Genomic DNA, 17,656 nt, shown 5'->3' on the forward strand with positions numbered 1-17,656 from the left:
TTTCCTGATACATATCATACACAGTCCTGTTCAGATCCTACTGGAGAGCCAGCAACATCCATTTCACTCATAACTCTCCCCAACTTTGCAGCATCTGCTGCAAATAAACCTTTCCTCATATTATTAACATATAAATTAAATGGTGGCTATAAAAATAGACCTCTGCAGCACATTGGAATTGACTTTCCTCTTCGGAGATACTGCTTTCCCCACACACAACTTTCTGATGCTTTTCAGACAGTCCATTCTTCTTCTTACCAACTCAATCTGTTCATTTAATTTCATATGCTTCCATTTAAATACACACATGTCATGTAGCAGTCTATAAAAGGTGTTTGTAAAATATAAATATATTATATATGCATCAGTGGCGGCTGGTGAAAATTTTAAGTGAGGGTGCTGCATATACAAAAAAAAAAAAAAAAACACTTTTTTTTCCTAATCAGTTAACGAATTTATTAATAAATAAATTTACATATTAAAAATTTCTTTATTAAAATATTAAAAATATTTCATCCTCACCACGAACAAACACCAATAATAAAAGTTTCTTATCAATAGCAATGACAAGTGCAAACGAATATCGGCGTTAGATCACAGTGCATTTGTTTCGTGTAACAATAATTGAAAAAATATTATTATTTTCATATTTTCAACAATGACACTCGTCATAATTCAGCCTTGTATCTATAATAAATAAATAATTATATGTTGATTTACAAAAAATAGTTCACCAGGCACATGCACCAATAATAAACATTTCATATCTCACAGAAATAAGGCGCGTAAGCTTACTAAAAATACACTGCTGTTTGAGCAGTTACAGTTGGGAATGACATAATGTTCAATGACAAGAGCAAATGAATATCGGCGTTAGATCGCAGTGCATTTGTTTCGTAATCTAAAGCGTTAATTGAACAATTCCAATTATTAACTATTCAATCAATGTCAGAACATAAGCTGTAACCTTTAACATGTTGTACTGTATTTATATAATGTTGTAAGCATTGTTATTATTTATAAAACACAAACAAAATTTAATTTTTTCCTTGGGGGTGCTGCAGTGTCGCAGTGCTTATGTACGGGCTGCCACTGATATGCATGCTCTTTGTTCACTACATCTTTAATATCTTGTAATATCTAAGTTTTATTATCTGTAATATCTATATTATTTTATTATTGTAATATCTATTACAAATAATTTGTAATATCTAAGTGAGTTGCTAAAACATGACTTCTTAGCAAAGCCCACGAGCAAATCCTCCTTGAGAATCATGCCGTTATGACTCATTCTAGGAGTCTAGCTCCCACCAAACCTCATGACCATCTTAACCACAACTCTAAGATACAAAGACCAGCCTGTAATTTGAAGCCTGTCTTCACATTCACTTTATATGAAGTGGACCAATTTTACTCTTGTTCCACACTTTTAGAACCTTTCCTGTTTCAATGTCATTGTTAAACAAGAATGTCATTCTTGTTTTACTGATATTAACATTCCTGATATTAACTCTCCTGGAAAATTCCCATAAAATTGTGTCTGGACAGTTCATCGCGGGAAAATTGATCGCCGACAATTCATCGTGGAGACCATTCATCACTGGAAATTTAATCATGGGGAAAATTAATCATGGGGAAAATTAATCACATGAAAATTCATCACGGATATATGTGAAAAAAATTTCCCAATATAAGAAAAAATTTTTTAAAATATTTCTTTAAGATTTTTTTTTTTTTAATTTTATTCTTATATTGCTTTTGTATGATGACACTGCTTTTTAAACATTAATTTCCCCAATATCACATAATTTAATGATTTATATTTATCGGGAAATAATATAAATGAGGAAATATACAAAATTTGCTCATTTGTAATAATCACAATTTAATTTCAGTATCGGAATATTAAAAGTTATCTGGTACAGTTACTTTGGAAAAATAACGAATTCAAATAAAAAGAAGGTGCACACATGTTACCTAGCAGTATTTGTGTGTGTGTGTGATAGTTTGGAAGGGGGGGGGGGCCATCAAAGATGAAATACAATTTTAATTCTATTTTCATTTTGAAGCATGCACCTATACATGTTTCGAATGATAAACTGTAGGGAAAGTATCGCTACTTCAAATTGCTGCATAATATCAAAATTAGCAGAAAATATGTACATAACAGTTTACTTCATAATAGCCATTCATTTCAATATGTAATGAGCGATTCCAGGAAACCAAGAAAGTTGAAGTGCAAAGAACTACAGATGACGTTATAAATATTATACATTATTTGATACGATTCAAGATTTATGTATGATTATCTATAAGGTAATATCGTAAAAAAGCGAACCTTCACGCAATCTGTGAACTAATTTTCTAACTAAGATTCTGAATAAAAAATAAAGAAAACAATTTGTAACAGATGGAGACTGTATTTATTTTAAGATTCGGATTTTTATGAACTTATAAAATAACTGTTTGACAAAATATCTTGAATCAAGTTCTGGGAGAATAAAATGTATTGGCGACTAAGATAATTAGCAAAAAAAAAAAAAAAAAAGTGATAGTCACATTGTTCTCCAGAGTGATACAATCTTAATTGAAGAAATATGAAAGGATCTCTTATTTGCACTGGCATTAAAAACTATAATTATACAATGAAACAAGTTGCAAAAATAAATGTAACTTGTAGGTATATAATTTAGATTCCAGTTACCAAGCAAATGGAAAGCAACTGCATTTCTGGCAATGGGTAACTGAACGTAGCTATGTATGCGAGGTAATCTGTTTAAGTGTTCTCATCAGCATGAAGGATTATTGCACCATTTAATGGATATGACAGTCAAATGCACTTGATATCCGTGTTTTTTCAACAGGTGGTCTGATTCATATCCAGGATTTGCTGGACGTATATGTACGTCCTGGCTGGTTGGGAGGTTAACCTTGCGGAGGTCATGGTCAAAAAAATTGCAGCTTAGGGTCGTGTGTATCCGAGAGATACATTCATTATTAGTATATGTTGAAATGCGATAAAACTTTTAAAAAAAACACTACAAATATGATACATGATGGTTTATTTATTTTCAGTTACAATCTATAAATTATTGAAAAAAAGAAACAAATTAAAAAAAAAAACTAAACCAATACTATACTGACATCAGAGTTTGCGGTATATCTCAGATGCAATTTACTATCATATCACACACTTCTACATAACACATGTTAAACCAAACTGACTTAATTTTCTAGCGAATAACACTTTCAGTGGATTTTTTCTCCAATGAATTTTCCTCTCGATAAATTTCCCCCCACAATGATTTTTCCTTGTGATGAATTTTCCCGTGCTGAATTGTCTGTGAACCCCATAAAATGCATACAGATATGTTATTATCATCCCATATCACCTTATTAACATCAAGTTAACTTAATTTCTCAATATACCTTATGCTCATTCACTATTAATCCTTCCTCACTTACCAGAATGAAATACCATAATGAAATGTTCATTACATACTCCACAACTTATATCTTATGCAATGGTTACATAACTACCATTTCCATACCACTCTTCCATAATCATGCTGCCTTCTATTGGCAATATACCGAAAGAACTCCCTGCATTATTTTATTTATTTGTTTTTTTTGCCTAATGGCTAATCATTGGTTATAGTTAGCTATTATTGCATTCCATCCTAGACCACAAGTTTAATTACAGAAGTAAGCATAATTGATTGCAAGATAACATGTGTGACTGATGGCAAGAGTGAATGGCAGTGAGAAAGTGATTCAAAGCATGAAAGTGAAGTTAGTGAAGATGATGCAAGAGATGAAGTGCATGCAGACTGAAATGAGTAGAATTGTAGATATACATGAAAGAGTGAGAAAGAATAGCATGAAAGATGACCATGTAAAAGAGAATGTAATAAATTTAGTTTAATCCTTTATCCAAGTGTGAGCAAACAAAGTTTGTGCCTGAAAGTATCTTCAGGACTGGGGTAAGGTGATACAACACCAGGGCAACTCGTTGCAAAGGTGTAGCAAGCTACCAACACTCCTGTCTCTGTATCTCCTTTAATGCAAAACACATCTCCTTGCGGGTATGTCTAATGTTATGCATTAAGGGAAGGGCCACTACCCAGACTAGTTTCGACCTTTATTGAGGTCTCTTCAGTGGGAGCCAGGCCCAAGCTGAGATACCAGTCAGAAGCATTCGCAGGTCATCTCTACCTATAGGAGTTGCCAAATGGTGTGCCACCCTTTTTTAATAAATTACTCTGGATTTAGAGAAAGATGTTGAAAGTTTATTTTTCACTTGGTTAGAGTATAATAAATTTAGTTTAATCCTTTATCCAAGTGTGAGCAAACAAAGTTTGCGCCTGAAAGTATCTTCAGGACTGGGGTAAGGTGATACAACACCAGGGCAACTCGTTGCAAAGGTGTAGCAAGTAGCAAATAAACTTTCAACAAAAAAAAAAGTAAAAGAGAATGAATAAATCTAGAGGGGTACTACTTTGAGATTCAATTATTAAAAGTGTGGTGAATGAGAAGGTACACAAAGAATTATTTTCCTGGAGCTAGAATGAACAGAACGATTGAGGTGTTTAGATATGAAGAGTAAGTAAATAGTAGAGTTGGTAGTATCGGTAGGAACACATTTGGTTGGGAAACAAGGAGAATGCAAGAATGGATATTAGAAAGTTGTTCAGGAGAGTAAAGCAGTATGGTAGGAAGGGTAGTTAGGTATGACAGTATGAATTGGGACAGCAAGCAAATATTATGAATATTACACTAACAGAGCTATGCGAGGAGAAAGGAGCGCAGTTTATGAACATGTGGAATGATTTTGAGGGGTGAGTGGAACTGTATGAGAGTAGAGTGGGAGACCGCATTTGAATGGTTTTGATGGAATCACCTGGAGGAATTGTTGGAAGGAAGATGAATGCAGTGATTAGATCTAAAGAAGTGTGAAGTGATATTGAAGAACAGACAAGTAGAGTGAGAGATTGAAGGAGGACTTGTGAATTGAGAGCAGCAGTGTGAGTGAAGGAATGAAGAGCGTGAGAGAGCACAAATGCAGGACAAACAGATGCTGTGTATGAGATGTGAATGCTAAATGCAGAAGTGAATGTGTGAAGGTACTAAAATGGCTTAAGATGTATGTGTGGGTGTGGGGGGGGTGAAGAAAGTCGTGAGATAAGTAGTGATGGAGAGGAATGGTCAGAGAGAGAGAGAGAGGTATGGAGGAGTTACAGAACCAATTTTGGGCAAATGAACTCTATCATGCAACAATTTCATTCCCATTATTTTGGATACTTCTAGCATTCATAAACACCTGCTTTGCAGTTTCACACATATCCTTTCTTGAAGAAGTCCTCATGACTGGCTTTCACCCAAGTGATCACCTCATGATCACTCTTATCAACTAGAGGAGATTCAACACTTCATTCCCAATAACATGATTTAATGATTGCATTTAAAATTTGAATGGTTTTGATGGAATCACCTGGAGGCATTGTTGGAAGGGAGATGAATGCAGTGATTAGATCTAAAGAAGTGTGAAGTGATATTGAAGAACAGGCAAGTAGAGTAAGAGAGATTGAAGGAGGACTTGTGAATTGAGAGCAGCAGTGTCAGTGAAGGAATGAAGAGCGTGAGGTATGTGACCATCTGTCACATACCTTCTCAAGTAGTTGTCCATAGAAACTCAAAAAATTCTTCATTTGTGCTATTCCATCTGTATTTATACAATTTAAATTCTCCATAACAATTTGAGTAATTATGGGTGATCATCCCGATCTATAGCAGTATCCCACTGAATATGTCATTCTGACTGCCTCATACCATATTTCCTCACAGTCATTGCCAGTTTTCTTCCTGCATCATCACCTTGAGCAGGCATAATTCCTCAACTGTTGTTAAGAGTACCCTCCTCCCCCATTTCTGTGCATACTCTACCTCTCCTCACAGAAAACATCATACCACTTCATCTCTATTCTCTTTAGCCATAATTTTACATACCATTAGGACTTCAATTATGGAAAAATAAAAATTTGTGCCTTTAAGGAATTTCTCGTCTCTATTGATAATCTGCAGATTGAAACAGATGTCATACTAGTAAAACTCTTAACCAAAAAACACTATTAAGAGGTGTGTGTGTGTGAGCACTTATGGCACAGAACATGTTATTGTCTTCTTCTTCCTCTTGTGCGTTATCCTACTATCTATCTGGGGTCATCCTTCTTACATGATACGACCTTACGCATACAATCCCAACCGATTTGTTGCAGAATCTGATGTTGGTGGGGGGGGGGTATTTTTGTCTGTAGAAGTGTGTTCACAGGGCTAGTTTGCCTGTTCTGAGGGGTGAAAAACCAGAGTTTCTGGGAGAAAAACTGTCCACCTCCATATGAGACCAGCTAACTCACCTTCAGTTGAAATAGTCGAAAGGTTCCTCATGTCTGGACAGAAATTAAATCCAGGTATTTCCAACCAAAGGGTTCATCTATACCGACTGTGCTATAGTGGCTCTGTAACAGATTCTACAGAATATGTTATTGTGTTCTATACTAAAAGTAGTGTAATACAAAGGCAACTCTTATGCAAAAAGTTTTATTCTCTTTGTCATAACAGAAGAAAACCTTTATTCTCTTCATAAGATCTTTCATCATTTTCAAAACTTTATAAGTTTCAGAGGCAAACATGTTTTGCCACTTAGCTATAAAAGCAGTAATGGATATTTTTATTATCTTGTCTATTATTAGTTGTTGTTGTAGTATTTTTGAATGCATATTTATTAACAATAAATAGTAACATGATAATAACAATTATCATGTTACTATTTTAATGGTAATGGGTTTTGAAGTTACTTTGGAAGGTTTAATTTTTTTTTTTAATAATAACAATATATATATATATTGCCAAAATTCATCACATAAAATTTTGTATTTGTATATACCAAGGGTTTTGAAGTGGCCTGCTTGGTTACTGGAATCTTATTTTAGCACACAGCTGTCCATTATTGAACACTATCCTGAAACAGTTAGGACTAAAACAAATGTATATGAAATCTGAATCATACCTATAATGATAGTTATTGCATTAAATCAGATTTTGGATGACTGTCATTTTTAAAACTTTCTTCATAGGCATGCCTTTAAAGAATAATAAAATAAATAGTTTGTTTTATTTTTTGCATTTTTTAAACTTTGTTTTTATTTAGAAATCTAATAATTTTTTAATACTACCACCATTATAATATTCAGTTCTAGTCATAAATATAACTATGTGAATGTCTTATCTTTTTTTTTTTTTTGAGAAATGACTCCCTCGCAGGGAACAAAAATGCCAAATGTAATCAAACTCAATACCAACCACCGCAGTAAGAGATTATTTTAAAAAAATATTAAAAGATGTCATTAAAAGAAATTCTTCATAAATCAGAATTTAATTGGCTGTTTGTCATGTGATTTTAACTCTTAGGATTTTGGGGAATCGAGTTAAATTTTACATCTAGAATATTTTCTTTCCCTTATCCTAACAGTATACTGAATATCTTATCTTCACATATATACTGGAATTGATTTTTGAAATTTTCTGTCAGAATCTGATTTTGTATAGGCAGAGTTTAGCAATTGGAGATTTCATAACATTTATTTTTAATTAAATAAATGTTGGATTTTTTTTTTTTTAGTTTATTAATCCTTGTTGTTTCACACCAGTTGCTACATATGTATGTATGTATGTAGTTTCTGAAAATTCTGTGCAGATTTTTTTTTTTTACATATTTTTAATATAGTTGAAAAAAATGAATATTGTATTTTTTGCAATCCACAAAGTACATTATTTCAATCATTTAATTATTAGCACAATCAGCTATTATAAATATTTTATTCATTAAAGACACTGATTTAAAGGATGGGTTACAATTTTTCATTCTCTTCACGTTACTGTTTAGAGCACGGCAGAAAATGAGACACTATTTAATACTGATATAGTCTTAAAAGAAATGCTATTTTTATCAAAATAATTACTGAATGCAAAAATGTCAGCACTGCTTTCTGAAAAGATAAAATTTAATATATAATAGCATGAAGGTTATATTAATTTGTTATACTGAATTTTTGACGGAAAGAAACCATTTAGGGTAAATGAATAATATAATGGTGATATTCAAGATTTAAACAACACTTATTTAGTGTTTGTTATATGTTATATATAAGAGCTCTATTTGACTGAAAGAAACCATTTAGGGTAAACAAATAATAGAATGATAACATTCAAGATTTAAACCACCACATTTATTTAATGTTCATTATGTATAAGAGCTCCGTTTATTAAACTTTTGCAGTCACTATGCTTCTTCTTCTTCTTTTTTTTTATTATCATCTTCTCCCATATTTTATGAATGTGCTGCTCCATACCTTTGTCATCTGTAGGTGAATATTCTTATACACAAAATAATTTTCAGAAACATGGTTAAAATGCAGCAGGATGTTGTTGGTGATGCAATATTTAAACGTCCGCTGACTGAAATCCTAATTCCCTTAATCCTTTTCTGATTCTGAAACCTAACCAGAACCTATAGACCCTATTTTCAATTATTTATCCTGTACTCTTAATTTTTCCTCTTCCATCTACAACCTCAACCTTACCTAATGCTTACAGCTGGCTTTCCCATAACCTAACAAACCCACTGCAACTTTTACCTTCAACCCATCAAAATATTTTTATAGTATATTTATGCACTTTTTTGCATATCTGTTTCAATTTTTTTTTTTTTCTATTGGATATTTTTATTTTGGTGTGACTGCAGAAATGTTTGGAAATTTACAACTTACATTAAAAGTGCTTTGCATGTCTTTGCTGAATATGATATCTGGTTTGGAAACAATCTTATTTATTATCAGACTATTTCTACAACATTTACTACTAAAGGTAAATATAATAATGTAACACACCAGTTAAATAAAAAAAAACAAATTCTTTTTATAGTGTTTTTAAATATTCATTCAAGGTAATGAACTAGAAAGTTCAAAAGCATGCTAATTTTAAGTATGTGTGTTTGTTTATACATGTGCGTGTGGGTGTAAAACGTTTTTTTTTTTTACTATATGCATGTAATGGCTATAGTTCATTTTTATTATGCAGTTGGCACCTACCATAGCATTAGAAAGTAGAATATTCTTAAATCATATTTTACAGAACTAATTGCTTTTTCTTTTTTTATAAATGCTGACTTTATGATATCAGCAATATTTGATACTCTACAAAACTTTTTTTTTAATCAAAATGGAAAATATTAGATTCTGACTTTATACACATGACCTGAAAAGAGTAATTTAATTTTGCTTTTATTAAAATTTTACTCAGTGGATTATCACTAATAAATCATGCTTCACATACTGTTTATGATTACATAACTTCCATTTAGCCTCAGTTTATTAGTATATATTTGAGATTAAGTAAACAAATATTTCTCAAATGGTAATTTGGCATCTTTGCAGGTAACAACTCTTTATAGAAATTGTGGTCTTTCTTATTTCTTAATAAGAAACCTTTTTAACTTCATAATGTTGCTCTATAATGATTTATTATTTTTAAGTTTCAGGAATTACTTTCTGTATATTTGGTTTATTTATTTTAAACAGTAGGAAATCATTTCATATAATTTATAATATATTTTTCAAATAATAATATTACATTCTGAGAATAGTTAATATTAGCATAGTAAATGTATTTACATCACATTACAGCTTAATGTTTTTTTTTAATATATATATAGCATGGAATTTATTTCTAATTTTAATAAGACCTTCAGAATGCAATACATATTTAAAACTGCTTGCTTTTTTTCCCCTTATATGTTTCCTCACCTGCCTGTTATTTTATTATCAATTTTATATTGCTTTTCCTTTCACTGACCTTTAGTTATTTTCTTAATATCCCACTATTGTCTTTTAATGTTTGCTTAGCTAATCATTCCTTATGTTGTCTGTTCATTCTAATCTGTATGATTTTTCTTTTTCTTTCCTCTTCACCATCTCTGCAGCATGGAACTGCATAAGAACATGACCCTTGACCCGACCTCGACCCCTGCCTCGACACACTCCATGACCTCTGCCAACTTGACAACGACCCTGACTACCACCCCAAGTCCCTTGGCCATTCCCCTCAGCCAGCTGGTTAAGCCATCACCCTTGGCTATTGGCCTCACCTCTGCTGCTGCAGCTGCAGCTGCTGCCGCCGCAGCTGCATCCCCTACCGCTACCCTCTTTGCTGCTGACCTCAACAACATCTCACGCAAAAATCTGACCACAAAAATCCGTGCCACTGCATCTCATAATAGCAACAAGAAGTCAGAAAGAAGCAAATTTTCTCCTTATTAGCCATTGGAATTGTGTGCAATAATGCTACAAGTTTTTGCCATCTAACACAAAGGAATACTGCCAAACAGAGTACTCCATTGTGTATTACACATGTATGGGTGTGTGTGCGTGTGATTGCATTGAGATTTAAGGAATAGTATATCCTAAAGGATGTAATGCAGTTGAACAAAGGAATGTTCTTAAATGTAGCAAACCAGAAGGAGCAAATGGTAATAACTGGATGCTTGATTGCCTGTCTTTCAGTTGGTTTGCATATACTGTATAACCAACCATATCCTGTGAGTGACTGACTTTATGATATAGCAATTGGAAAAGAAGTTTGTTTACAGACATTTCTTTATAATAAGTTCATAAGGCAGGAACCATCAGTGATCCTCATCTTGTTTAATGATTTACTGTGGTTATTACTTTAACAAAATATTTCCATCATACTAGAAGCTTCCATATATTTATAAATGTGTACTTTAATGATTAATATTAACGGCAAATTGAATTCTGTTTTGCCCTTATTTACAGTTCTTTGTTGTATTTTTCTTATTTTCATAGTAAAAAAAAACCTTGTTTTTGAAAGTCAGAATTAAATTATGCAGATTGATGTTGCAAAATGTATATGGCATTTACTCAATAGTATTGTGAGGTGTTTTAAAGTAACTTCATATTTTTCCATTGAAATGTAATACTATTCAGAATAGTAATATTAGAAATTAAGATATATATGTAAATAATTTATACTACTCAACTATAACTTGTTTCTGATTTTTAAGAATAAAATATACTTTAAAAGGATAACAAGATATTAGTCAAATTGTAAACTGTTTGCAATTAAATAGAAGTTGCATGAAATATTAACAGTATCCATTAATCCATTAATAGTAAATAAAACTTCTAAAAAGCATCTATTTTTAAAAGAGAGCAAAAAAAAAATTATAATAATAAAATAAATTTGTCTAATGTAATCATTGTCAAAAATTCTGTGTGATTTTTATTTGGTTTGTAACATTATACAAGATCTGTGCCTTAGGGTATGCAAAAATATCTTTTACAAATATAGTTTTGTTCTTTTAATAGAAATATTATATTTCTAGTTGTTTTGTATGCTAAAGTTATAAATATTTTAGGTCCTCAGACACATGATACATTAAAAATAAAAAATCTGATATATATGAAAATTAGTAATTAAAAGTAAATCTGTAGAATAGTTTTCTTTACAAACAGCATGATAACTCTTATTAAGTATTTAGAGCACTGAATTCAGAAAACTGTTAGAATAATCTCTCAAATAATTCTCAAAATTATAAAGCATTACTGCAGTGTGGATGTATGAATGTGTGTGCATACATATACACAATTATAAAATGTATCTACTTTTTAATGACTATGTTCAAATATTCTGCCCTTCTGCACAGATCCATGACATAGTTTTTTTTTTTTTTACAATGCTTTTATAAAATATTAGTAAAAACACTAATGCCCATTATTGAACTACCAATTGTGTCTTTTCAGTGGTTAACATAATCCCATATCCAATAACTATTCTTAAATTCTTTTTCCCTTTAGAAAAAGTCTTTCTTGTGAATCGGTCATATTGTTAATCACAAAGACAGCAGTAATTTAACCACTAAAATATTATTCTATTCCAATTGTACATGTTTTGGTCATAAAGTATTACAAAATAAAGATTTATTGTTACATAGACCATATATTTACAACGTACTTAAGCTCTTACAAATTGCCTACCGGTTTCGCTAGTAACTGACCAGCTTTCTCAAGGCTTGCATAGTACATGTTAACTTTGAAAAAAATTTTTTCAAAGTTAACAACAAGATATACAAACAATTAGAAGGCCTAGCCATGGGCAGCCCTCTGTCGCCACCATGTGCAGACCTTTTCATGGAGAAATTTGAAGATGAAATATTCACCAGCATTACTCCTAAACCTTCTATATGGTGGAGATATGTGGATGACATCTTCATCATATGGAAAGACAACTTAGAAAGCCTACATCTGTTAACAGAATCAGTGCACTCCACAATAAAATAAAATTTACTCTAGAAGTAGAAAATAACGAACAGCTACACTTCTTGGACTTACTAGTAAAAAGACAAGGAAACAACATCAAACTGTCGATTTACAAAAAACCAACGGACACTGGAAGATATCTACATTACTCTTCTAACCATCATAGGTCACAGAAACACAGCATCATCCACATGCTAAGAAATCGAGCTAGAAAATTTATCTCTGATGAGGAAGAAGTTCAAACAGAACTGTCTCAAATAGCTACAACTCTATCACAAAATGGTTATCCTAGACACATCATCAACAAATTTCTATACATAGATAACCAACAAGAAAGAACAGTCGCCCAGCATATCTCAACAGCAAGTCATCCCCTTTATAGGTTCAACTTCAACAAAAATTGCAAGATTGTTAAAGACACATAACATCAGGGTTGTATTTAAACCAACAAATAGCATAAGACAGGTCCTAAGATCCCCTAAAGACAGTGTGCCATTTTATAAATATCCAGGTGTGTATAATATTCCATGCACGTGCAGTCTTTCCTACATCGGACAGACTTCGAGAAGCCTGGAAATAAGACAGAAAGAACATATAGGCGATGTTAATCACAACAAAACGATCACCTTAGGATTGGCACATCACTTTTCAACTTCGAACCACACTATAGACTGGAATAACAGCTCCATGCCCTACGTAGACGAGGATTACAGACATCGAGTATTTAAAGAAGCGGCAGTTGTACTACGTACGGGAAGTAACCTAAACAGAAATCAAGGGGCTATTCTGAACGATACCTGGAAAAATCTAATTAACTCCCTCAGTTCAACAGAGCTACAGTACGCAAATAATCATATTACGCGTTTGCATGTAATGCGTGTTCATGATGCTGAGTAGTTATGTCACGCGAACGTGTCACCCTAGCTACCTAACAGGTACTAACGGTTCTTTGTATTTTGAAACCTTTTTTGCATTTACCTCTTTTTTGTACTATGCAAGCCTTGAGAAAGCTGGTCAGTTACTAGTGAAACCAGTAGGCAATTTGTAAGAGCTTAAGTACGTTGTAAATATATGGTCTATGTAACAATAAATCTTTATTTTATTATTCTATTCCATTCATGTGTCATCTCCTATCTAGGAGGTTGACTATCATGATGTGACTCATGGTTAACTATGGGCGTAACGACATGTGGTGAGGACCCTATCTCTTCCACATATTGTCATTAGTATTCATGACTGCAATCCGCATGTGTTTACAAGGCTAGTTTACCTGTAAATTGTGTGTGTTCTCATGGCCGATTTGCCTACATGCAGGATGAAAAACCCAAATTTTCAGGAGAAAAAACCTGTTGTTATCCCTGTATGAGATCAGCTAACTCACTTTCAAAATGAAGAAGACCACGTAAAGATTTCTTTCATTATGACCAGAGTTGAACTCAGTTCTTTTCCAATCGAAGGGCGCCATGTAAAGTCATTCTTCCAATTCTGCTATGGAGGTACTTCAGACAAAACTTATCACAAACCTATGTGATATTTTTTGTCTGAATAATTCATATATATATATATATATATATATAATTCATATATACATGAGGATTTGATTTTTTGCTTGCAGAGTAGTGAATAAGTAGAAATTGGTGGTCATGAGTGCTTTAGCAGTGAATGAGTTTAAGAAGAGGTGTGATAGAGCGTGGTGTGACTAATGGTTAGGTTAGTCTGTATAATTATAATAAAGTTCAATAATTAATGCACCGTCACCCATGCCAGCCTAGATGGCCTCAAAGTCCTCAAAATTTCTTTTTGGTGTCTATAGTAGGGTTCCCAGATTATATACCTTAGCTTGCACACAAAACTAACATGCTGTAATTTTACACCATTCACAACTGGGAATGAGATAAAAAAAAAAAAAAAAAAAAGATGGAAGCAATCAGTTGTGGAATTCTTTCTCTTCATCTCCTGCCTCATACACGTACTTACTGAATAGGTGACAAATATGTTATTGCATTTAATTATAAAAAAAACTCTGTTCAATAACTAGACAGAGTTAAGTACAAATATTTTGCTATAAGTTTCTAATATCATCACTATCAGTGTAAAAAAAAAAGAATAATATGGGAATGCAAAGGTAACTGATTTCAGACAAAACTTATCACAAACCTATGTGACATTTTTTTGTCTGAATAATTCATATATATATATATATATATATATATATATATATATATATATATATATATATATATATATATATATATTATATTATCTGCATATATAAACAATGGCTATCATTCTTGTGCTAAATGGGAACCAGTACATTAGTAAAAAAAAATCAGCTAACGCCTTTTTGTTCCCATATAGGGAGTAGGCAAGGTCATTTTAGCCCAATCTAACTTTTGGAGACTGAATGGGCAGTTCAATCTCCACTGGTAGCCAATCAGAGATAGTTGGCCCAAGGCTATCACTAATTAATCAGTACACAGTGAAGAAGGCGGCTAGCAAGTGCTACCATTTCAACAGCTGATTTTCTTGAGTTTATGGGACGAAACACCTGAGTTTTCAGGAGAAAAAAAAGCTAGCTTGCCCATGCCAGAGATCAACTAACTTGGGAACCGGTCAAGAAAAGGCTTAGAAAAATGTTTCTCTAGTTGATGACTAGATTTGAACCCCAAGTCTTTCTTCGTGTGGTCAAGTGCCGTAGAGTGCAAACGGCACTTCTACTGCGCTACACAGGCTCTCATACATTAATAAAAATAATAAAAATAAATAACTTACGAGATAAAAAAAAAAAGTTTATGTTTGATTTTGTGATTCAGTCATACTACTTCTTCACCTGTCAGAACAAGTTTTACCAATAAATAGATGGTACACAGCAATAGAAAATCTGCTATGCTGGCTAATTCTCAGTATGAGACTATACCCTGCATGCTGGAGGCCTGAAATGGGTTGAAAAATTTCTTTTTGGTGTGTATAGTAAGGTTCCTAGATTATATAACTTCCCTGGTTCCAGATTAAAAAATTCTCAATTTTTTGAAACATGTACACACTGCTGATTACATTTAAACTTAATCTCAACATCAACCTTGCCAAACATCTAGTACCATAAGCACTTTTATCATCAAGCTCATTCCCTTTGCTCCACTAATGATTTGTTGAAGCAAGAATACAAACACATGAAATCTGCTTTCTTGTCTAATAGCTTTCTTCTTCATGTAGCTTCCTCGGTGAGAGGGTACAGCACCATGTCCTTCCAGTTCTCTCTGTTGGTGGCTTTCCTTTTTGTTTCTGCATAGCCATGTGATTCTGTCCATGATCTTATATCTTCAAACCATGTCCTTCATTTTTTAATATCTTGATCCTTTTCCCATAATTTTACTTTCTAAAACTGTTAGTATCCTCTGTTCTGCTGAACCTCTCAGTACATGTCCTACCATTCTCATCTTTCTCTGGATCAATAGCTAATAGCTTTAACTAGTCTTTCATCAGCAATGCCATAAATAACTATTGGCCTTCACTCTCTCTCAAAAGGAGGTTCGATCCTATCATTATTCCTTATGTCAAACACATATATCTGATGTATTTTGATAATATCAGATAATTTGGTCAAATGGCATTCTCTTCTATCTGCAAGATTTATTTGCTAGGTTCAGTAAAGTACAGACTTCCTGATTGGCTTTTCCTTGTTTTATCAAATCCCTTGTAACTGTTATTTGTTCTACTTTTCCAATCCAGTGGATATGCATCTCTTCATCACTAGGAACATCAAAATTACATCAAATACCATGAACTGAATGATCTAGTCTTGCAGTCCCGTAAACATAAAATTCTTTGGAATTATTATAGAAGGAGATTAAAGCTTTGCTACGTTACCCTAATCTCAATAAATCTGATGGATTACATTTGTCCCCTTTTTGAAAAGTAGTGCTTGTTATCACTACTCATCTCAAGTAATGAATATTTTTTTTCACATCATTAGGACCAATAATTAGACCATGCTACTCTGTGCAAACTTATGATTTCACCTTCACATTATTTAATTTGCAATTGCGTTTACATATATCTTTATTTCAGTTCATTTGCTGAATGCTTCATACCCAGTGAGAATTCTATAATAAATAATTTTTTATCCATTATTATTTTATCTATAATTGTCTCGTTATTTTTGTTCATTAGAACTATTAGAACCTCTTAGAATTCAGAATTAAAGTGAAGCTTGAATTTGTATTTGGGGGGGGGGGGGTCTTTGTGGTTTAAAAAGTTGAGTAAACAATCACTGATAAAGCTGTGATCAGTTGCTTGTGAATTTTCACATCAGTCTGTGAATGTACTAAAATCATCAGCTTGACTTTGTCCAGTTATTAACCTAAGTTGTTGTTTCTTATTACTGGGGACAATGTGTCACTTATTAATAGAGAATACACAATTTATTCTGTCTGTAGATTAAAACTTTTGATTGTTCACAGAGATAAATTTGAAAAAAAAAAAATGACTGGGTAAACTACATATGCAACATGGTAAACCAGAATTTCATTCAAAAAAATGACAAACATCCAAATTAATAACTGCTTTTGATAGAAATAGGAAAACCATGAAATCATTAGGAATTATATATATATATATATATATATATATATATATATATATATATATATATGATATTTTAAAACCATAATCATTAGTAATCAGTGTCTATATACAGCAATCCTTCGATTAACATGTCTAATGCGTTCTTTAAAAAGGCGTACTAATCGAATGTAATAACCTATGGGGAAAAGCATAATTCCTTCCTCAAATTTCTTCTTTTACACTTAATATTTTATAAAAAAAATTAGGGTATATCTCAGGGCCTAGTTAAAGGAAAACCATGAAGCTGAAAGATAATAAAACATATTTAGAATAACAATTTATTATTCTACTTCTTAACAAAGAATTGAGCTAACCTAATTTGGCAAGCATTCTGTTTCTTTTTTTTCATACAACTGTGGGTATGGTCTGTTGCCTCTTCTACTACTTCTGCAAATTTTACTGCTTCTCTCTCTTCATCAGGGTCAGCTTCTAAGAATTGCTGCTTAAAAACTTCGATTGCACAAAAAATATTTTAAATTGTTTAAATTTAAATATAGCCCCCTTCTTCCACAATTTTCTTCAAAATCTCTGGATAATTTGCAGCCACTCCCTTATTTGAATGCTAACTTACAGGCAAAGCTGTAAGTGCAGATAAGGTGTGCAGATTAGAACATTATGTAGGCTATTTCTCTTTTTGAAAA

General features: G+C 32.4%; 1 protein-coding gene across 8 annotated transcripts in view; it reads left to right on the plus strand.

The window, feature by feature from the left end:
* Nucleotides 1-17,656, plus strand: part of LOC150100319 (poly(rC)-binding protein 3-like) — an 874,229-nt gene that overhangs the window by 706,807 nt on the left and 149,766 nt on the right. For 5 of the 8 annotated variants that reach the window (XM_090403220.1, XM_090403223.1, XM_090403219.1 and 2 more), the window contains one exon: nt 10,037-10,860. The exons of 1 other annotated variant lie outside the window; for it this stretch is intronic. In XM_090403220.1, the coding sequence (XP_090259346.1) occupies nt 10,037-10,373 (337 nt within the window). In that variant the 3' untranslated portion in view covers nt 10,374-10,860. Of the gene's footprint in view, nt 1-10,036; nt 10,862-17,656 lie in introns of those variants that run through there. 2 more of the 8 variants (XM_090403225.1, XM_090403224.1) reach the window with 2 other exon arrangements.

This window comes from Typopeltis vanoorti, chromosome 13 (genome assembly GCF_054136105.1).
Source record: "Typopeltis vanoorti isolate ZY-2024b chromosome 13, IOZ_Tvanoo_1.0, whole genome shotgun sequence".
NCBI lineage: Eukaryota > Metazoa > Arthropoda > Arachnida > Uropygi > Thelyphonidae > Typopeltis > Typopeltis vanoorti.